Source organism: Neolamprologus brichardi, chromosome 11 (genome assembly GCF_056152115.1).
Source record: "Neolamprologus brichardi isolate AB-2024 chromosome 11, ASM5615211v1, whole genome shotgun sequence".
Lineage (NCBI taxonomy): Eukaryota > Metazoa > Chordata > Actinopteri > Cichliformes > Cichlidae > Neolamprologus > Neolamprologus brichardi.
Window position 1 is genome coordinate 27,404,383 of NC_142114.1, and position 23,916 is coordinate 27,428,298.

At 40.4% G+C, this 23,916-nt stretch overlaps 1 protein-coding gene across 1 annotated transcript in view; it reads left to right on the forward strand.

Annotated features, from left to right (window-relative positions):
* znf385d (zinc finger protein 385D) overlaps positions 1-21,030 on the forward strand; it is a 98,715-nt gene extending 77,685 nt beyond the window's left edge. The window contains exons 5-8 of the mRNA XM_087848462.1: positions 8,500-8,847; positions 10,920-11,101; positions 14,535-14,636; positions 19,945-21,030. Of these exons, the coding sequence (XP_087704588.1) occupies positions 8,500-8,847; positions 10,920-11,101; positions 14,535-14,636; positions 19,945-20,196 (884 nt within the window). The 3' untranslated portion in view covers positions 20,197-21,030. The remainder of the gene's footprint in view (positions 1-8,499; positions 8,848-10,919; positions 11,102-14,534; positions 14,637-19,944) is intronic.
* Positions 21,031-23,916: the final 2,886 nt, after the last annotated feature.

Sequence of the window (23,916 nt, forward strand, 5' to 3'; positions counted from 1 at the left end):
TTTGACAGAAATGAAGGAGAAAATCTTTTGTTCATTTGTTTGTTTGTTTCTACATGAGCTTTGATCATTCTCTGTAAGATTAAGCTCAGCTATTGAACGGAGTATATTTTAAAGTAAAGGCTTTAAAACCAAGTTAGTACAAACGTCACTAATGTCACATAACTTTGCCGACATGTGGCCAACAGTAATGTTTCAATGTTCTTCGTTATTAAACATTTGCACATAAATAAGTGACATAATATTCAGGACTTCATCCGCCGTTTTTTTTTGGCAAAATTATCCACACCCACCGCCGCGCTATGCATTCTGGGATATGTTGGGCCACGAAGTCTACACCGCCACGTCCTTAAAATTCAGGAAAATGAAGGACGCATTTGAGGGCCGCATTTCGAGCAGCCTTCGAATTGGGACAGCCTTCGTCGCGTCGCGGTGACGTAATCGGCCTTAAAATGCGGCCTTTAAGGCTGCAGACCCTGAATTGGGATACAGCCACAGACAACACCAACAACAAAGAGACACAGAGGGCAGCTACTAAATACTCAGAGAACTAAACAGAATACAAGAAAACCAAACTAAGACACTAAAGAATAAGCTGGGACAACAAAGAGAACTAAGAACATAATACAAAAAACTCAGAGGCACAAGAAACTCAAAACACTGGGTCACTGACCCAGGACCGTGACAATTTCTGGCTGTCTGAGGCTAAATTTCTCCAATTCAAATCAAATCGAATCGAATCGAATCGAATCGTGGATTATATCGAATCGGGACCTCAAATCGATTCTAGAAATCAGTGACGATACCCAGCCCTATGTGCCAGTGATACAAATCACATGATTGTGCACCTGGAAAATTATTCATGTTGAGTTTAACTTTCACTCGTTGCTTTCTTTTTACTAACTGGTTGGCTGGTTTTTAACTACTCGTATGATGTCGTGATAATGGTCTCAGATTTACGTGACACAGAGTTTTGACTAAACACTCGACTAACAGTATTATTTGATGTGCAGTGAACAGGCTTGAATGTAATTCTTATTCTTTCTTAGCAGCTCTGATCAAAGGCATACTACAAAATAAAATAATTTGATTATACAAAATTAAATAGAAATAAAAAAGCAAACTTCTTATAATTTAATTGTTAATGCTGTGATGGATTGGGTGTACCAATGATAGCAGCTCAACCTGTCACCCATCCTCCATAGAAATTAATGGATAGATATTTGTTAACAGCAAAAGTTGCTAGCGACGCGCAGCTAAATGATGTTCCGCGTGGCTTTTTGGAAAACACTGTTTTAAAAATGAGTGACTGCTTTGAATTTTGCGGGGTCTCATTTATACGCGAAGGAGTCTGAAGAGCGTGAGATTGATAAGCAGATTGGTTCTGAGTTGTCAGCGGCTCGGTTAGACTGCCGGGGTAAAGAATAAATCCAGTCTCAGGCAAAGCTTTTAGTTTCAGTGTCAATCTGTCAGTCACGAGCTGATCAAAACCAAAGAATGAGATCAAAGGTCTGAGCAGCTGTAATGAGTTTCAAACAGCGTACGGCTTCAGAGCAGACGCGCGAGAAAAAATAGCTTCAACGTGTTCTCATCTCACGCCGTCAAATACCGCCCCGGCATGTGACTGAAGATTGCCCTGTCATTTGTTGGTTATCTTTAGGCGCTGAAAGCTGTTTGGCTGCGTGTGGTTCAGGTTGAAGTGGGATCTTTTATGACGTTAAATCTGCTCAGTGGAAAAATAACATGTTTACCCACGGTGCACTGTTGTGCAGGAACAATGCTAAAAAGACGCGAGCAGCTTTTACAGAATGGCAGGATTTGGCACCATGGAAACAAGAACGCGCCAATAGTTTTCGTAGGATACTGAAATGGCGTGGATGTTGAACGCCAGCAGAAAATGGCTGACTGGGATGCTACACTAAGCATTTTTCCTTGTAAAATAGGAAAGATGATTTCTAAAGCTCTAAAATTAACTTTCCTATTTTTCTTCTCTTTCTTCAGCAAGATCAACAACAACCTTATAAATTCTAAAATCCCCTATTTTGCTCTAAATCCCCTCATTTTGTCAATTTTTCTGTAAAATTAGGAGGAAATGCAACACAGCATTGTAAAATTAGAGGCTTTTCTCTGCACAGTGTTCAGTTAGTGTGCAAAAAGCCTGTTAGTAAGGTAATGAGGTCAGGTGCTTCAGGATCGAGCGGATTCTCGGATGCTTTCCTGCAAAAGTTTAATCTGCACTGGTTAATCTGCACTTCACTTCACTTTATTGATATTTATATTTAAAAGTGCAATACTGTAATTTTCTGCTGCTCATTCCTGTGCAATATCCCATCTACCCTCCCGTCATATTTATTTTCAAGATTTTCTTATTTAATCACTAGTGTACATATATTTATATTTATAGATATATATATATTTAGTCATCTTTTCTCTTTTACCATGTCTCTCTAATATTTTGCTCCTTACTATTTTTCTATTTTTTTATTTTATTTTATTTTATTATATTTTATTATATTTTATTATATTTTATTATATTATATTTTATTTTATTTTATTATATTTTATTATATTTTCTTCTACTGTATCATGCTGCTGAGTGACTGCTGCTCGTCAAACACATTTCTTTGCAATGTTGACCCTGTGCTAACTTGCATATGACAAATAAAACTGAAAAGTATTCAAGGCATGTTCAAGGAGAAGAAGAAAAATCCTTCAGGCAGCAAACACCCCAAGGACTACACATCCCAGCAAGAGCTGAGAGATGTGGCTCAGGGGAAGGAAATATTGGCCACTTTGCTTTGCTGGCTGCCACTTTGGACAACTGTGAAAATGTGGAGAAAAGTGGTTGGATGAAGCATTTATTTAAAAAAAGAAAAAACAATTTTAAAAATAGACGTTCCTTGTGGCTGTGGAGAAGTAGATCCATGGAGTGGTCTGTGTTTTTGTTGGTGGTTCAGAGAAGACAGACATGCTGCATGAATACAGTCAATGCCAGGAAAATTAGTGTGGTTTCCAATCAATACTTTAATGGACAAAAGTGTACTGTCTAAAATTTACAGTTAGAAACCATTCAGTACTCGCTAATTATACGCAGTATTCACCTGATGAAATCATTTTAGATGTAAAGCTCTGTCGCTGGAGGTCTGCTGCTTTCAACTCTGATGTATTTTGTAGCCTTTGGCTGAAGCGATCTCAGTCACGATGTACGTTCGGAGGGTTTTTGTGGCGCCAACTGGCGACATCTCCACTGGGATAAATAAGAACCATATATAATGGCCCACAAAAATAGCATGACATAATTCACTATTGATTTGCTCTCCTGGCTGGCTGATCTTCATTTTGTGACACTGGAGTGCGGGGAACAGTGAGGCATTGGCATCGATCAGACGGAGCCGCCAAGGCAAAATTTCATTTTCGCAGATGTGGCAGCAGTCTTCAGTATTCCACACTGTGACACGTGGTGTTGTTTTAGGAGTCAAATATATTGATCTGCTGCTGTGTTTGTTCCTAAAAATATCAGACATGTCTTTCAGCAGCCTCTTTGTACACGTTAATGTGATCTCTCGTACAAATAGCAGATTAGAGGTGCGACTGCTTGCATAGTTTGTTTCGTATTTATGTGCCTGATCTGGCATGTAATCAGTAATCGCCTGAACAACTCATCTTGGAGCAATTTTAACACCTTAGATAGAAATCAGATCTTCTTGCCTTTGGTCTAGAAGGTCATGTGTGTTCTTTTGAGTCTGATTGTACGGCTTGAATCGGTTTTTGTGCCGATGAAGTAAACATTTTATTTTAAACTTTAATACTTTCTTTTGCTTTAGTCTTCATTTTATACTTAAGTTTTTCCATGTTTAGAAGAATGTGGTATATTTACAGTGTTGGTCTATACTAATATATAGCAATAAAATATATATTCTTGATTACTGAGCTTAGAGAGTGTGGTGGAGGTGTGGTCCCTGGCTCAGCTCTAGGGGAGGGGTGGTACAGAGACATTAAGCGGGCGGTGCCGGGAAGCCAGGCGAGGCCACAGGTGGTGACGATCTGCTTAATAAGACGTCTCTTTTCTTATAGTGAAGCTGGAGACTGGAGCGGGAGATGTGTGTGCCGAGACAAGCTGCGAACAGATAGACTCAACCTGTGAAAGTGCTATTAAAAACCCATAATCGTAACAGTGTGCTGGGTCCGTCTTTACAGAGACTAAGCTAAAAACAACCAGAAGAGCCGACTGTGTAAATCAGAGATATCAAACTTAGTTCTTCAGAGCTCAATTCAGCCCTTTGAAAATTTTTAATCTAGTCTGTATATCACTTTATGTTTTGGTCGCCCTAATTGTAAGCATACCCTGTATATGAAAAATGGATATCAGTTCCACATGTAAAGAGTGAAATCATTTGGCAGCAGTGGATAACTACTGTGTTTGCAAAAAGAATGATCATAAAGAAGTCAACGGCTCCTTTGATCTGTAACCTCAGTAAACACTTGACCGTCTTTTGTTCTCGTTGATTCTTGATCATGTAAACACGATAACGACGTTGCTCATCGGCAGGCAAATCTTCTGATTAGCAAAGCAGCACCTCTCCTCGGTCGGATCCTCTCCGTGCTCCTGATGTCTTGTTTTAACAAGCTAAGATAGCAATAGCAAAAAAACAGGTCAAAGTTTCAAAAATGTAACAGAGCAAAACAGTGTGTGACAGCATGGTTGCCAAATCCATCTTTTATATGCAGTCTGTTGTTGTAGACATCAGCAATATCTACCACAAAAAGCAGGAAAAAAGGAAAGGTGTCATGATCCTGGGTCCTTTTGACTCAGCGTTTTGTGTTTTCTATTAGTGATTTTGGTTCTGTTGTTCCTCCTGTTTAGTGTATTCTGTTCTGCCCATCTATTCCTGTGTTAAGTCCGCGTTTCCTAGTCTGTGTCTTTACGTGTGTGTGAAGGTCTGCGTCTTATGTGAGTGTTTTCAGTTTGCCTCCCTAGTCTCGTCATGTTAATCACTCCCACCTGTGTGTAATCTCCCTGTGTCCTCTGAGTGTTTTTAAGTCGTGTCGATGCTGGTTCGTCTGTGTTGTTTCCCCTCAGTCTCCCTGCGTTTCTCCAGCCGTCTCCCTGTGTGTATTTCCCCGGATCTCCCTGCATCTTTGTTCTGGTTTGTTTTGTTAGCTCTGCCCAGTTTAGGTTTTCCTGCTCATGTTCACCCGCCATTGCTGTTTATTTCTACTCGTGTTAATAAATACTCACCTGCACCAGAGCTGCCGCTTCCGGGTCCTAAATAGTTCCCACACGGCTTGCCCCGGCAGACCGTGACAAAAGGTGATTTCAAGAGGTTCCTAGACGCTTGTCCAAAAATTTGGGTTATTACCTCAAAATAGTGTTGGGGTTGGTCTAAATGTTTCTCACTCCAAATACTGAGAATCCATCCATCCATTCACTTCCGCTTATCCTTTTCAGGGTCGCGGGGGGCGCTGGAGCCTATCCCAGCTGTCATAGGGCGAGAGGCGGGGTACGCCCTGGACAGGTCACCAGTCTGTCGCAGGGCTAATACACAGGGACAGACAACCATTCACACTCACATTCACTCGCACATTCACACCTAGTGGCAATTTGGATTATCCAATTAACCTATCCCCACAAGCTGCATGTCTTTGGAAAGTGGGAGGAAGCCGGAGTGCCCGGAGGGAACCCACGCAAACACGGGGAGAACATGCAAACTCCTAAATACTGAGAAAGTAACACAAAATCTAATTTTGCAATAATCCCAAATTTTGACCAAAAGAAAAAAGAGAGAAACAAGAACAAATGTTTAGTGTTGGAAATAAGCTTCGATTGAGAAACAATATTCAGTCCTGAAAGAGTGATGTATTTGCTATGACACATCTCTGTTTTGCAGGAACACAATCTGAGCCATCATATTGATGTTCGAGGTTTTGAAAAAACTGACTACAGCACAATATGAGATTCAGCTCAGATAAATAAAGCGATGGAGCAAAAGGCAGTTTAAATTTTATGAGCAGTCTATTTTAGTGGCAGAAGGCTGCATGGTGCATATAATCTATGTAATCAAAGGTCTTTTTTTTAATATAATGTACCACACAGAGTTGTCATGTTCAGGCCTGTGAAACAAACTGTGTAAAACTTTCACACATGCAAGAACAAAATGAACAGATTCTCTGGTTTTCTTTACACCTGGATGGATGGATGCATTTGGTTTAATAAATGACCCAGGAGTCATATCCAGGCTGGTGTGTTGTGAGTTGGCTGTATGGTATAATTGTAATGAGAACGCATTATCATTATTTTGCTTGACTGAATGATATAATGGCTAAACAGCTTTAGGACTTCAGTTGCGTTTACTCTTTCGATAAAGTTAAAGCAAGTCAACAAACGTCTGTGCCTTCATGTGATTCTTATTTCCCACTGTGGCCTTTAGTGAAACTGAGGTTGACACCCCTTCGAAACTGTTACACATTCCCTCAGCTATGAAGTTCACATCTTGTTGCTTTCATTCATCAGTTAAAATCTCTTTTTGTTTTATCCCTCAGGGCACTATTTGTGTTATCATGTCACAGTCTCCAGTGAGTGTGATGGTGTTTTTCGGAGAGAAACAAGTGACAAGAGCAAGTCTGATGGCTGCCATTTGAAACTCTTGCACTTGCGTTCGGTGCGTTACTGCATGGTGATGCACATGCATCAACTTGCACAAGTGTTTGGAAGTGCACGTCTCCATTCTGTTTCATGACAGATGTCTCAAAACCGAGCAGGGTTTATGTTGCCAAAGTCACGTTGCCATGTTTATCTGCAGTATATGTTTAAGGCTGTTGTGACTGTGGAGCTGTTGCTTTCGGTGCAGTTTGTTTCTCCAAGTTTTAGCAACAAAACATGTTGCGTTTGTAGCTTCTCAACCGCTCCGTATGTGCTGATTTTGCAAAATGACGTCTGTCTGCTCCCAAACAACTAACATGTCTGGACGGAAAAGCTTTTGGATGTTTGTTTTTCAAGGATCCGCTTGTATATAGTTTGTACCGTTCAGCTTTGTTTATATAATTAATAGAAAAAAATAACTTGATCTGAATCCAGCCATCATAAGCCATCATTTCCAAATCTCGGCTTTCATGAATCGAATCCACTTTGAGGTTTTAGAACTAAAAGCTGGCATGCCCCAAAAACAGACCATGTTGGAGTCTTGAGCTGGCAAAGCAGGAGCAAGTAGGGGGAAGAAGCTGGAGTAACTGGTGGCGAGTGGACGGGCACATGAACGGTGTTGTTTTGGTGTGAGACTGGAGCGGGCAGTGAGCTGTGAAGAAGGACGGAGCCAAGTTACAACTAAGAAAATCTTTATAAAAGGGCCAGGAGTCGCTACCACACCGGTGATGCAAACAGTTTGGCAGGAAGTGAGTGAAAGGAATATAAACACTGCAGCTTGACGAGTACTTGATTGAAGACATGTGCGGCAGTCCTGGTGCCGGTGGAAGAAAGCCACACCCAGGGCTGCACACAAACACTAGCCTACCTTCTCAGATTGTGCATCCTTGATTCCTTTCCTCACCTCATCTCCACGTGTGTTAATCCCTCTCATCAAAGTAGTGGAAGAGATGCAAGGAGAGAGGAGTCGAGCTTTAACACGTTTAACAAAACGAATTGTGCTAGCTTCAGAGACATTTTAAAGTGATTCAGGTGAATCTATTAAATATGACGTGTGGCTCATCTACACCATCTAGTAGCGCTGCTCATGTCTGAATATAATTAGGCCTGCCGTGAATGAAATTCACAGCGTGGCTAATTGTGACAAGAAGATTGAGCTAGGATATATTCATGTTCTTAATTTATAAAACACACATATGGCCTAGACACACAAACAGTGAAGGGCAGACAGTTTGATTACACAGCTGATCATCTTAAATACCTGAAACAGCTCATGAATACATATCTGCAGAGTCCCCCTCCCACCGGGGGTTTTATTTGAGATGCAGCTTTTTCCATTTGCAATACGATACAGATGCCTTGCCTTCAAGTATCAGTCAATACTAGTGCTGAACCAGTTCCAGTGGTAATTTAATGAGTTGTGAAATATTGTTAGGAGTTAGGAGATACTCTAACAATGTATCCATAGTTTGTGTATATTCTGCAAAGGGTGTTATCCTTGAGGATGGCACGCTGAGACTGATTTCTGGCTGGACACGGCACGCAAGAGGATAGAGAAAAGAAACAAAGCTCGTGAACATAGAAAAGGAGAAGAGAGAGAGACAGAGGCAAAAAAGTAGGGCAGCACTGCAGGCATGGGCTGCATAGCAGGGTACAGCAGTACCTCTTTTACTTTAGATCAATATTTCATGTTGTGTTCTTTAATAAAGCAAACAAATAAAATAGAAATGATCCTGTGAAGTCTCAATAAAAACACATTAAGCCACCTGTTGGGTGAACACCACATGAATAAAACATTTCTGTCCGTGAATGATGGATGGAGCAATATGATTCAAATCAAAGACATTTATTTCTCCCTACAGATGGCCTCCCTGGAACAGCGCCCCTAGCGCTTTCCCCCGTGCTCAGAACAGCACAACCCCTGGCATCCTTGGCGACCCCTACCACGCCGACGCCAGCACCTGCGGCCTCGCTGACAGTGCCGAGCAGCACGGCGGCCGCAGCCCCGGAGACTACCTCAGCCGCTGGGGGAGATGAGGGGCACTTGAAGCTAAATTCCCCGTCGGAACCCGACCTCCCGGAGCCCGACGCCGAACCCGAAGCGGAGACGGACGCAGAAACGGAGGAGGAGAAAGCTCGTCGGCTTCTCTACTGCTCCCTCTGCAAAGTGGCAGTCAACTCGGCGTCACAGCTGGAGGCTCACAATAGCGGTGAGAGACGTGTGCCAAGATTTGCCGCAAATTTTTTTCCCCAAACATGAAACAAAACAACAAAAGTAAGGTTGGCTCTGCTGTACGAATGACGTGTTTACCTGCTGGTTGTGTTTTTCTCAGTGAACACGGACTCTGCATGATTGTTTCATTCCATGTTGTGCAATTTCCATGACAGCATCTGTGTTGAAATTATTTTTTCAGTGAGTCAGTGCTTTTTGTGGGGAAGGTTGTTATCTGCTGGGTTCCTCCAGTGTTCAAGCGTTTGTTTGTCGTTATTGTAGAGTTACCTCCGCTGTCTTCAGCAATCATTGAAAAAACACAATTCTTCAATTATCCTTCGGTAGTTTCCATAGGAACCTTTTATCAAACTTTAATCAGGTATTGTGAGACATCCTTGCTTCTGAAAACAAAGCAGTCATTGTTTCAAACGTGTTTCTCATACTGCATTCACACACAAACAACACAGGGAAATGACAGTACACTGAGTCATCTTTGCTTTCAGTCTGAGGTTGTTCCTCTGCTTCTGCCTGCGATATCTTTGTGTTTGAAACATTGACTTTTTCATTAAAGTTTCAACAACATAAAACAGTCAAATAAAGATTTCTAAACAGTTTGTCCACCATGAAAAACACCGAACACTTACTGAAATACTCATCAGTAGGGGTGGGAGAAAAAATCGATACTGTGTAGTATCGTGATATTTTGTTTGCTAATAATGTATCGATACAGGGACAGCAGAAATCGATATTTTGTTACAAAAAAGGTTTTTGTGCTCTGACTTCAGAGCATGTTGATCCTTTTTCTGAGCAAGAATCCTGACATTCCTTCACTGTCCAAATGTGTTTAACTTTTTTTTTTGGCAGCAATAAACATGACAGTTTACTTATTTTAATTTAAGACATGTTTTATTTTAATTAAGTTTAAAACGTTTTTATTTAATGTAAAATTATATTTTGTTTTAATTTACTTTCAAATTCTTCAGTTGCTGAAGGGGCTGCATAGTTTTCATAAACTGCATAGTTCAGAATAGCTATAATTGTACCAGATGGTTGATTCAGTTAAGTTGGACTAGACTGTAATACAAACCGTTCAGTTTGTCAACAATAAAACTGAAATGAGAGAAAGACTGAGTGTGAGACTTTGTTATTAGATAAAATGAATATTGATAAAGTTTACCTTTATGTACAGAATCTGAATATCGCAAAATATTTTAAAAAATTGCAATAATATCGTATCGTGCGTTAAGTATCGTGATAATATCGTATGGTGAGTTGTATGGTGATTCCCACCTCTACTCATCAGGCAGCTGGATTTCGCAAGTGACCACAAAGCTCTACACGAATTCACACAAATCAAGCTTCTTCATTACAGAGTATTTGGTCGTCTCATAAACATTCGACCAGCTTTGCAGCCCATTGTTGTCAACAGTATTTCTAAGCAGTTGTAAAAGCTAAAATATTCCGTTTGCTTTTGATTAAGGAAAAGTCCGTCTTTGGGTTCAGTGCTTGAGTTCAATTGGCAGTGACAGTTATGCATAAACTTGGATCTCCTTCTTTTAGCTCTTCAACCTGTTGGATTACACCATGGAGCTACAAGAGCTTGACCTAAATATATCTGGATTAAACAAATGGCTTTCAAATAGCAGTTGCATCATTTGCCTGAAGTTTGGCCAAAAATCCTTTCAATTTGAAATGTAGTGATTTCCTGCTGAATAATGAACAGCTTAACGTGCTAATTTACTGCATAAGTGCCCCATATTAGTGACATCTGTGTTGGTGACTTGAGCTTCTGTTTGAGTGAAACTGAAACAAGTTCAGAAGAGTTTTTGGTTGAACCAGTAGCTAAGTGCTCGGGGAGGTATCGTTCCAGTGACGTACAACCGGGCCCTTACTCTCTAGCCCTGAGAAGTATTTGGTCAAAAGGTCAACTTTCAGTGAGTTTAACAGGACTGTTCACTTACTTTGATCTGTGACATAAGGATAATATAAAAGTTGACCCCTTTCCCTCAGGTGGCCTCTGTTGAGTCAGATTCATGTACTGACCAAACTGCTTCCTGTTTGAACCTGCAGGTACGAAGCACAAGACGATGCTCGAGGCCAGGAGCGGCGTGGGATCCATCAAGTCTTTTCCTCGAGCAGGAGTCAAAAGCAAACTGGCTACATCCTCCAAATCATCCACAGGCCTGCAGAACAAAACGTTTTACTGTGAGACATGTGACGTGCACGTCAACTCAGAGACTCAGCTAAAACAGGTGAGAGATATAAACGGAGCCCCAGACACTCGCTCAGCAGTAAACTGGAAAATGGATTTCTGTGTAAAATTGATCACAAGATCTTATTAAACAAGCAAAGCATACGGATTAGACTGACATAAAATCAAAATGTTTGTAATAATATGGCATTTTATTCATGTTCATCATGCAGTATAAATATCAAAGAAAATTGAAAGTCATCATCCACGTCTTTTTTTATTATTCAGTGAATCGTTTGGCTTTTGAAGGAGCCGTCTAGAAATATTCTAATTTGTGAAAGGATTGATTTTATTTCCATATCTGTCAACCACATTCCCTACATTTGGAAATGGAAATAAAACCCAGTGCATGACATATAAAAGCTAAATGAAACTTAGCTTCATATTTACATTGCTATTATTAAAAAAAAAAAGGTCTGTTTGGAGGAGGTTTAGCACTTTGTTTGATGCCATTGTGACTTTATTAGATCAGACTGGGGGAGGATATATAATAAGTTAAAGTAAAAACAATATGTTTGATTGAATAAATGTGTATCCAAATGAGTCATTTCACAGTTTAGGGGAAAGGAGGATGGCTAGACTGGAAAACTGACACAAACATTAGAACTTGTAAGGGCAATTTTTCTATGACTGCCTTTCACTAAGGGTACCACAGTGGTATTGTGGTTAATGTCAGTGGTTTGACTCTCCTCATCAGTTTGTTGTGCGTAGTTTGTGCCTACAGTGTCGTATGGACTGTTGAAGATCTGAAACACAGAATGCAGATAACGCAAACAAAAAACAAACTACTTTCAGCCGAATAAAGGTCAAAGACACAACAGAAGAGCAGAAAATCCTGGAAGATTAACACAAGAACTCAGATTATAAATAATAAGCAAGGTAGCATGGAGAAGCATTCGCAGACAGCTCGACAAGGACAAAAGGAAACAAGGCTTTACATACACACACAGCAGACTGATTACTTATGAGAAACAGGAGGGAGAGGAAAACAGGTGAACACAATTAACAACAGGACAAAACAGTCAGGGAATCAGGGGAAGACAGAAAGGAAGCAAAAGTGACGCAGGACATGAAGGAAAACAGGAACTAACCAAAGGAGACATCAATACCAAGGACGGGAAACAAACACAGTACAAACACATCTCATAAACACAGTATGAGAGGGAGAAACTGCAGGCTGACGCATGAAGTCTGTGTTACAGTTGGTGCAAATCAATTGGGAGGTCCTGGTTTCGGTGGTTGCCATGGGCGCGTCCTCTCTGCAGTGACCTGACCTCTCCACAGATCACCAGGCAGCACAAGAGCTTTTCCTTTGTCCTTCTTGAAACATAGTGTGGGATGACTGACTTTTCTGGTGCTCTGAGCTAGCTAGCTAGCCTCTTATCCTCCATGTGACAAACATACCCCAACCAACGCAGGCAGCGTTGGTTCAACAAGCAGAATGTGCTTGGCTGTTTCAGGATGTCTTGGTGTGAAATGCAGTCCTGCCATCTACCAATCTTAAACCTGAACATATTAAATAAGTCCTTGTTTGGTTAATTGGTGATCTTTAACTTGGCCACAGGTGTGAGTGTCTGTTTTTCAGTGCCATCTGAGAAGGCAGGAAAGCACAGTACACTACATTATTATTTTAAACGTATTACTATAAAACTTGCATTTACCTGCAGCTGCTGGGAGAGCGAATTCATCCTCGCCTCGAGATATGAACCTGCCGCTTATGGATGTTTCTTTCAGTTGAGGATTATTTTAGATTCTTTAGTGATGTTTGAATGTCTGAATCTGAAAAATGGTATTTTGTTCCTCTTTGAAAACCAACTTATTTAAAGTCTGACTGGATTTAAAGAGCAACTAGTAATGAGTTTTCCCTTTATTCCTGTTGGATATCTGTCTGAGGTCTTTATGAATGCAGAAATCCTTAAAAAAAAAAAGCTGGTTAAAGTGTGCAGTCAAGGAGTTTCCTGTTTTAATTTTAGATTAAGTGAGGTACGATAAGAGGTGACAAAGATGCAACTGTGACTGAAATAGCTTCGTGCGGACACTGTGCAAATCTTCTTTTCTTGTAGTGCTGATCATCCTGTCATGTGGGGGGAACGTCTTCTACAGTAGCTGAAGACCACTCTGTTTAGTCTGAGCTAACCTCGAGTTTTCTCCCTGAAGACAGACGGGATTCGTATGAATTTTTCATGCGAGGACTTTTGCTGAGTACTTCTGAACAGCAGCAATTCTCTGTGAAAAGAATCCAGCATGACACATTTTAGTTAGAGCTGAAAGCAGAAGAAAAGTGTGATTGTTAAGCCCACTGCAAGGACTTGTGAAATTTAGACACAGCCAGAAATTTTCCTTTTGTTGTCAGCATGTACCCACTCTGAATATGCTGGCTTTAGGTCAGACTGTAATTCTCTGTCTTCTATTTTATTGGTTTATTCAGATCTGGCCCGATGCTCCGAGCGTTTCAAAATGAATTGTATTTAATGGGATATACTGTGGCATTTAGTAAAAAGCTCTGCAGTGTAACTTGCAGACATTTTCACTACAGGTGTGAAAACCATAAAGCTGTAAGATCTTTTGCCATGAGTCAAGAGGTATATTTTTGGTTATTGTACCTCCTTTTCTGTTCCCCGTGTTCACTCCTCAGTTCATGAAAAGGATGTGAAAAAAACAGAGGTGACGATGATGAAAAGAGCTCGATTTTTCTGGTTTTTCTGTGCAGTGGCCCGTTTATGGGGGTATTAGTGTAGCAGTATGATTTGCAACTGTGTGCCTATTCTGAATCTGCACTGTGTGCGCGTTGTCTGGTTTGTTTAGGTGTAAAGAAACCTTCAAATGTCTGCTCGACTCTGAGCACACATCAGAAACGTTTAAACGTGATTTTTGTTTATCTCATTTGTGTGATTTAAAACCTTTTGTTTGAGCAATGAATAGCAAAATGACACAGATTAAAATGCATATATGCAAATTCATATTCAGTTTTTAGATTTTTACATTTGTCCAGAGGTTCAATAAACACACCAGTTTTTAAAAATGTGAATTTTCTGGAAACTATTTCATTGTTCAGACTTTACAGAGTTAAGAAGAAAAAAATAAATGCACATTTCCATCTCAGTGATGCCTCCCAATCTATTTCCATTTGACTGCTTCTGTACAAGTACAAACCGTATTCACGTTAACAGATTGGTGCACACATTCAAAACACTTTACCACATTTGCACATTTTATTGCTGCAGTAAGAGGCTGTCTCAGACAGACTGTTATGAAACTGAATGTGGATATTTTTCAGTAGAGCATGAAGAGGACACCCTGCTCTGTGTTGGAGGTGGTTTAATGATTAAGTCAGAAAAACAAATGACTTAATAGTCATTTTAATATTGGAATAACCGCAGTAAAAGGACAACATTAAAAGTGTGACTCGTTTTGAATCTGTCTCTCATTTCCAGCACATCAGCAGCCGGCGTCATAAAGACCGAGCAGCAGGTAAACCAGCCAAACCGAAATATAGCCCCTACAGCAAACCACAGAAAGGCCAGACCAAGCAGCCGGTGAGTCACTGCACACCTCGGTTATCTTATCAGCAACACGGGTCCAGACTGCTGCGTTACAAAGCAGGATTTAGCCAGATTTAGCCCTGGGTTTTTTTTAGCAGAGATACACCAATTTCAATTTTCTGGGCCGATCCTAATTTTAGGAAATATAACTTACAGCGTACGCCATTCTTTTCTTTGTGGGGATTTCTAATTTATATTCACAGTAAAACACTAATCATGTGATAACATATCAGTTTTTCTCCAATTGTGCTCCAGGTTAGAGGAACTTTTATCATTTTTACCCAAACAAATCTCAGTATAAACTGATTCTGGTTAATGGTCAGAGCAGAAAAGAAGTAACTGTAACTAACTGATCTAACATGCTTTACATGTTTGTCTCGTAATGCTACTCTGTGGTGGTGTTACTGACTGATAAGACTTACAGCTGATAAATGGTGAATAACACTTACTGTACCTGAAATTACTGGAATACAAATTAAGGAAGTCTTCTACGAGCAGACGCAGGTCGAGCTGTACAAACTGAATGTTTCTGCCTTGACGTTAACAGACTTTTATGTATTACATGTGTTTTATGGAATATCTGTGTGCCATTCATTTTTTTTTTGTATCGATTTAGGTGTTTACACAGCAACAGCGGTTGCAGCAATCAAAGCTCAGCTCAGACACATGTGACCCTGATCAACGGAGCTTTGTGTTAACAACCCAGTTTGAGATTATGGTTACCACAACAGCGGTTATCAGCTTGCTTTGTTAATCCACCTTAAAAAAGGTGTCATTTCAGTCTCTGTAAAAATGGACTGAAGTGTTGCTTGCTTTGGTCATAGAGGAACAAGTGATGCAGATCTTTATATCTATATATATCTCTATATATCTAGATATATCTATATCTATACATCTATATCGATCTATCTAGATATATCTATCTAGATATATCTATATCTATATATCTATATAGATATATCTATATCTATATATCTATCTAGATATAGAGATATAGATATAGATATATCTAGATATAGAGATATAGATATATCTATCTAGATATATCTATATCTATATCTATATATCTATCTAGATATATCTATATCTATATCTATATATCTATATATCTATCTAGATATAGAGATATAGATATAGATATATCTATCTAGATATATCTATATCTATATCTCTATATCTATCTAGATATATCTAGATATATATATAGAGATATAGATATATCTAGATCTCTATATATATATCTAGATATATCTAGATAGATATAGAGATATAGATATAGATATATAGATATATCTATATCTATATCTATATATCTATCTCGATATAGAGATATAGATATAGATATATCTATCTAGATATATCTATATCTATATCTATATATCTATCTAGATATATCTAGATATATATATAGAGATATAGATATATCTAGATATAGAGATATAGATATATCTAGATATATCTAGATATATATATATATAGAGATATAGATATATCTAGATATAGAGATATAGATATATCTAGATATATCTAGATATATATATATATATATAGAGATATAGATATATCTAGATATAGAGATATAGATTTATCTAGATAGCTATATCTAGAGAGAGAGAGAGCGAGAGAGAGAGGGGTAAAGAATATATGAATAAAAAGAAGGCAATCGAGTCGTGCTGGCAGAAAATGGTTAATCCTGTGAATTCACAAGTTAATATATGCATTTTGCCACTGTCAGTGCTGCTGTTTATTTCTGATACATGATAGCTGCATATTAAAGGTGTGAAACCTACACAGTGACGCGCTCCTTTAGCCCAATGACAAAGGCGTCAAAACACTTCATCTAGTTTTTCACAAGATTAAAGCGAAATAAATGTTATTGACTGAATGTTCTCTGCAACAAATAATAGACTAATTGATTTTTCTAATCTGTGCTCCGGTGGCTGCGACTTCAGCAGCATAGAACAGACGTGGCAGCAGATTGGGAATTTTCTGCATCACCAACCGAATGCATGCGAATTCCTGACAGTTTGTGCTGCTCGGATTTTACTGCATGGCTTTATTTAGCAGCGTTACTCACGGGCAGCCCATCAAGCTCCCTGTAAAATAAAATAAAAACATATGGCACAAAACTATGAGCAGAACCCGCTCTTGACCATGTCACATGCTTAACATAGGTCACCACGGCGACCTAGAAAGGCAAATAAATAAAGCTGTTATCGTGAAATCTCCGGCTTTAGGCTCAGCACACCTTACTACCCCATTAATCTCCAACTAACCCCTCAGGGTATGTTGATCCTGCTTTGTATAAAGGCCATCGGTATCAACACAACAGGCAAAGTGACTCACAGCTAACGGGCTCCTGGAAGACCGACTCATCAACCCACGAGCAGCACTTTGTAGATCCTTTGTCTTTCTCTCCTTTTCTAGCCTCTTGCAGGTGCTGCAGCTTCTTGTTGTCGTACTTTGCTTTTGTGGGAAAGAACAGAAAACAAACCAACACTCAGAATTTCTTTGTTTGTCAGCACAAAATCCTGCGCATCTCTACTAAAGTGTTTTTGATTAAGCATGCTCAGTCCACTCGACGGTTCCTGTTTCAGTAAAATGTCAGCTCTCATAACAGGATCACCCCTTATCCAGCTTTTATTAAAAACCTGTGACAGTGTGCGATGCCATTTAATTTGAAAACTTGATATTTTATTGACAAAAATGGCACGGCTGAAGGCTTTTCTGAGCCAGCGTGCTGGAGGTGGAAGGCAGGCTCGCGCTGAACGCTGTTTAGACTTGATTGTAAATGTCAGTTTTAACTTATTTGGAGTGCCCCAGACTGTGGTCTTCAGCATCACAGCAGTTCATATTAGAGTCAGGCAAGCTGACAAACCGCAGAGTAAGAGAAATGCACTGAAAAGAAAACTTTCACATACTTTCTTGAGGTCATTGTTTAACTTTCTGGCATTTTGTCGGAAACTCGATCTCTCTCGCACTCCCGGCGAGTTGAGACAACTGCTAAAGGATTTTTGAGTGTCATATGACACACGATTAGCAGCACGCAATAACGAGCCATATGGAATCAAAGTGGGGAAGATAAAGGACAGCCCAACTTTTCATCTTACAAAAGAGGCAGCAGAAAAGCGCATTCATCACACCCACTGTTTGCTGAGACGAAGCGTGGGGGTTACCAGTGTGGGGGAAATGACTTTTTCTGAAACCCATCATTGACTGAGTTAACGGAGAGGAGCTTCTCTGATGAGCACAGAGTAAAGAATGCATCCCACAGGGCTTCGGTGCCTGAATCAGTGATTGATAATCCATGACAAGTGCTGCCATGAGAATACTGATACAGAAGATTAAGCCAGATAACTTTGGTGACCTTTAAACCCTTTTTTTTAGGCTTTTCTTGGAGGTTAGGCACTGTTTGTGTCCCTGTCCCCCCATTTTCCTTCTCTGTTAAAACTGTGAGAGTACATTATTAAAGCAGTTATCTCATTTTTGGACATAATCGCGACTATACGAAACACTGCCACTGCATTATTCTCATTATTAGTTCTGCAGAACTGGTTAGTAAGTTGAGTAAGTTGAGTTGATGATAACGCGGCTCAATATTGGACACACTCTCATCTCAGCTGTGGCAAACGCCAAAACTGTTTCAATTAGCAGCTGATTTCCAGCACCTGTTTGATGCCCCATTGAAGTCTCTTGCCTCACCTCACAGCCTTAGCAATGCTGTCAGTTTTCTGCTTATATGCATTTTATTTACTACAGTTTGAGTATGTTGCAGACATCATCTGCCTCCGTCTCACCCTCTCTTTTTGTCGCCTGCCCCTCTGCTTGTTCTCCATCGCTGTAGCTCCGTGACCCTTCCTTGCTCCATAATTAATGTCCTTTGCCCAACATACCCGCTCTCCCTGCTCAGTATCTGTTCAGACCATCTCAGCTTTGCCTCTCTAACTTTAAATCCAAACCGCTCGACCTGAGCTGCCCCTCTGATACTCTCATTTCTGACAATCCTGTCTCTCCTCGTCGTTCAAACTAGAATCTTAGCATCTTTGACTCCAGCCACTTCAGCTCTGCCTCCTGGCAGCAGAGCAGCGGATTTTACAAAGGAAGATAAAACTGGAATATTAGAAAAAATATAAAGAGCTTAAACACAGGATACAGACTGGAAGTAGCACAGCGGCTGTAGAGAGAACAGCGGTGTGAGCGTGTGAGAGGAAAAGCACTGCACATTTAGTTTATTTAGCCTATTGCTGTATGAATGTATGAGACCTTTAAACAGTTCGGTCAGTGATACTGGAGGAGCTCTATTAGCTTAATAACGTTTACCCTCTTCTAAGCCACAAAAGAAATCCAGCACTAATGCAGAATGTGGAAGTTATCAATATCACAACTCTATCATTAAACTCTGGGAGAATCTGATGAATTAATATTGAATATTTCATTATATAATTAGACTTTAGTCAATGTGCAAATTCAGAAGGTCCAAATAGATGTCTGGCTTTAGCATCACGTTCATGCTTATCCAACATAAAATAGTTTCCAGCCAACAGAGGAAAAAATATCAAGGAATAAATTTGTACTTTTTTTCATCTGGGAAAAAACATCCACTATCCATGCAGAGATCTGAGAATTGATGCTATTTTCTGGAGAACTGATTAGTCAATAGGTCATGATTTCATATCTATTGATCACTAATCTGGAATGTAACTTGGGGCTGGAACCCCCTTCTGTTACAGGAAATTAACCCTGAAGTTACCTGGAGAAGATAAAATCCTGTTTCATAATAAAGGCCTCTGGTCTCACAACCAACCTGTAAACAAAAACAGACATACTTAAGCAGGAAAAAGTAAATTTAATATGTCCAGTGAGCAAATACAAAGAGTTTCTGATGTGGTATGCAGGACGTATTTTAATTATCCAGCAGTTGAATAAAATGTTTGAACGTTGTAAAATGTTGGTCCAGGCAGAACGAGCAGGATTGGTAGTTTGTCTAATTTACAAACAGCAAAACTTGTCTTGATTTTAGCAGTTTAATTTAGATTGATGCTCCTGTCCTGGACACCTATTTGCTCTAACTTTAGTTCACATTCAATAACCAAAAGCCATCTTGTTTTTTTAAAATGAAAGAATATTACATTCTTGTATCGCCGTGAAAACGTAACATACTAGGAATTGTATCCTGCCTGGTTTAGAGTAAACGTTTCCTTTGTGTGACAGCTTTGCAGAGATGATTGCACCGTTCCCTCGCTCTTTCTATCCTGTGCACATATAAGGCTGTATTAACTGTCTTTTCCCCCGTCTCCACCAGATAAAATTGATTTTGGGGAAGGAGCGCCAGTGTCACCCTCTGACCACACAGATCATACCTGCTCACCTGGCGGCAGTGGCAGCAGCCGCCGCAGCCATCGGCAACTCTTTCACGCACCGCACGAACAGCGCCACTAATCACACCCCGACCCCTGCGCTCTTTCAGACACAAACCCTGCCTGCTGCACTGCTCCGCCCAGCCCCCGGGCCTGTCAGGACCTCCCATCCACAAGTCCTATTTGCCCCTTATTGACCCGTTCGACCCAGCTGGAGCTACTCTGCCTCTGCTCAAGGAACTGACCGTACGGGTCACCCAGACCAGACCGGGAGTGCTTTCGGCAAACGTACTCCTTCTATGCATCCCGAATACTGAACATCATCGTGTCATCATCGGACCTGTACTGTTTCTCGCCTCTCCTCATGTGGATTAACCTCCATTCAGAGCATCGGGTGCTTTCTCATGCTGGATTTATTTCTCTAATCTCACTGGACTTTACATGCTTTCTGTGCCATCCTGCTGCCCACGGCTCATGCCTAGACCCCGGACTTGAACCTACATTGTACCGCAATAATATATAAGACTAACCCCGTGAACTATGCAGTGTCATTATTTCATGAAGCGAGGCGCCGTTTGAGCTAAAATATGGTGGGGATATGCTTTCTGTAAAGATGCAGCGTGGCACTTAGATCACTGCTTTGGTGGAGGATTGTTGTCACTCATAATTTAAAAGGTTGTTACAAATTGTAAGAGTGAGCAAAGCCCTCCTCTGTTCCTGTATGCACTTTAAGCCCCTCCTCCGTTGATGTCTACATTAGATGGTTAGACTATGTTAGATGGTTAGTATATGTTGTACTGTGTGTTTTTTGTATCCGTTCTTGCATAAGTGTGTGTGTGTGTGTGTGTGTGTGTGTGTGAGAGAGAGAGAGAGAGAAAGCTTTCCATCCACCATAAGCCATCCCAGTCGATATCCAGCACACGTTGTCACTGACCATGTCTCGGGCCAGAGGGACCACAAAGGCTTGTCTGTGTTAACTGTCAATGTGTAAAAGGTGAACAGTTTCAAATAAAAGAGCCCTAATTTGTTAATGCTGGTGGCCGTGACCGATTCATTGGATAAAATCCCACGTGTTACAGTCATGGTATTCATATGAGCTTACAACATTGAGTTACATCAGCAAGTTCTGAATCGTTTTTAACAATATTTGATCAACCGGCTGTGTAATTTCAATAATATTCATCCAGTTTTCAAACATTTCTAAAGAACACCACTAAAGTGAAAAGATTATTATTTCCATGTGCAATAATTTATATGTGCTGCTATGGCTATGTTCTGAGACCTTCCAGGCCTTCCACACGCATACGAGCATAATGGGATTCTCACATGCACGTGTCACGAGCATTTAATTCATTTTTAATAAAAAGCAGGCGGGTGAGACGGGTGGTGCTAGAGCCAGCGGGCGCGGTCCTGAAAGAGACTTGCAGTTTATACGCATGAGTCGAGAACACGCCCACCCTCGTTGAAGATCAAGAATATTGGATATTCGAGTTGGAGATCATGCTAAACTTCAAGGTGTAATTCTGGCTCTGGCAGAACAGCCACTGCTGTATAGTTCACATATTAAAATTTACAGGGACATAAAGAGGTTATTTATGATGGTGTTGGAGAAACCTGAAAAACAGCGAACAGTTTTCAAGGAACAAAGTAGGAAATGCAACAATTTCATGTTGTCAAACTCAACAGCGTTGCTAAGTTGGTTCAATCTTGCAGCTGACTGATGCTTGCGAGATGAATGGTGTCAAGCAGTCTGGCTGCAGTGGAATTCTATGTGTGAGGCTTGGAGAGCATAGAAGATCCAAACACACCATGAAGAAGATGAGCAGGATTGCAAAGTGACTTGCAGATGCCGCAGCAACTGTAGGCTGGGTAAAACAGCTTAAATAGTATGCTTTGAATTAAATTTACCAACAAAAAATATTCTACCTGAGCCTTGAGCTGATGTGGGTTGGGAATAAATGTCATCACCTATCTGTTGGGATTTTGAGCTAAGCTTCACTTTGTGGCTTTTTAAAACTAATTCTACGCTTTATTTTAATCTATTCTGAGCAAAAGTCAAGTTCAGAACACACGATCTACAGACAGCAAAAATTAGTAAATCACTGTACCTAAAAAACAAACACCACATATATACTCTGGTGCAATGAAGGATATTCACTCTATTATTGTTTAGTTTTTGCAAGGTTTGGATACACAGAGCGACAGTAATGCACATGCACACACAGTCAGAATACAAAAATCAAACTGAAAACATAGAATTGAAATTCACCGCAGAGCACCATCCCCACAAAAACCAAATATGTTTCTGAGGAAAGTTTGCTCACCTTATTTGTATCATAGAGTGTTACTGCAGACACATATCTATAATCCTGAGGGTAAATACGCTACCGGCACATTTGCATTCTGCTGAAATATCAGAAATATAATGTTGGTTTTTTTCCAGGGTTAGCGAGCACATTTGATTTATTTTTAAGTGACATGAAACTTATTAATTCAGTGCAAAAAATTTGCCCAAACAGGCTGCTATGGTGTGACTGACAGATGATTAATTGGACTAGTAATACAGCAAAGCTCATGATCTTGATAATTAGCTGAATGTAGTTATGGAAAGTCCAGCCAGTCAAGCACAGTCATTTCTTGTCATTTAAAATGGAAAACTTTACAACTTTGAAACTGTAGTCCAGATAAAATGCTAATGAAACATTGGTGAGTTTAGGACGTGTTAAGCAAAGTATACACTTTGCTATTTCTTGGTTATTCCAGAGATGCGCAAGGATCTTGGTGATGCTGTTGAATTGAATTGAATTGAATGAATGCTTTATTGGCCATATGCAGGTTGCCCCGCAGAGGAATAGGACCCCCCCCCCCCCCCCAACTTACACACACAACAAAGACATCACATGGGAATACAAGTCAGAGATCGGCAGCGTTACAGAGAAAACACTGAAAAAGTACACAACAATGGGAAAGTACAAGAGGAAAAAAAGAGACCTCTACTCATGCTGGGCACCTATGGGAGGACAGCATGAGAACAGGAAACAAAAAAACTCCTCTGCACAGAGAACACATAAATGTCCACATTACAACATGGAGCACGTGACAAGCCACAGGGTTGGGTAGGGGGTGAGGAGTAATCCGAAGGAAACACAGCAGTCATCCTGCACAGCGCTACCATTCCAGCGCGGCACACAGACCCGCCGTGTTCCCCCACAGGAAACAAGCATCGAAGGCTGTTGGCTGCGATCATACTGTGAATGAGGGTAAAAATGATCACGGTCTGGAGTTAAAGGGAGCAATTAATGAATTAATAACAAATAAATCAAATCAGGCAGTTTAATACCTAACGATATAAACTGAGTTCCTTTTGTATGTGCTTCCACCCAGACGTCCTTCTGAGTGATCTCATAGAGATCAGAAAGTAAATTCATCTCATGGTCCCATCTGCAAGCTATACACACATCTGTTTATTTCCTCTCATGCCTGATCTGTGTCCATTCAGTTGTCAATAAAGTTGTGCTCACTTCAGCATCTAGGTAGGGCACAGGAGCAAAAGCACAAAGTAATTTAACACGCAACTTTTCTCTCCGTAAGTACCGCCAAGCATATATTGCACAGCTCTGCATATGTTTTGCTAAAATGATCTGGTTATTTCACACATACACAGCAAACTGAATAATTTCATGCAGTGTGAGAATAAGCCGTGTTCAGACACATATGTATGCGTTCTATGCACTGTGAAAAATCACACTCAGGGATCAAACCACAAACCGTCCAATTAGCGCACAACCTGCTCGACCGTCTGAGCCATCACAGCCTGGTGTCGCTCATACCGGGTTAGTTCAAGGGTGGCAGACGTCAGTTTGAATTTAAACTGACGATGCTCACAAGAAGCACTTGCCAATCGGAAAGTAGCCACG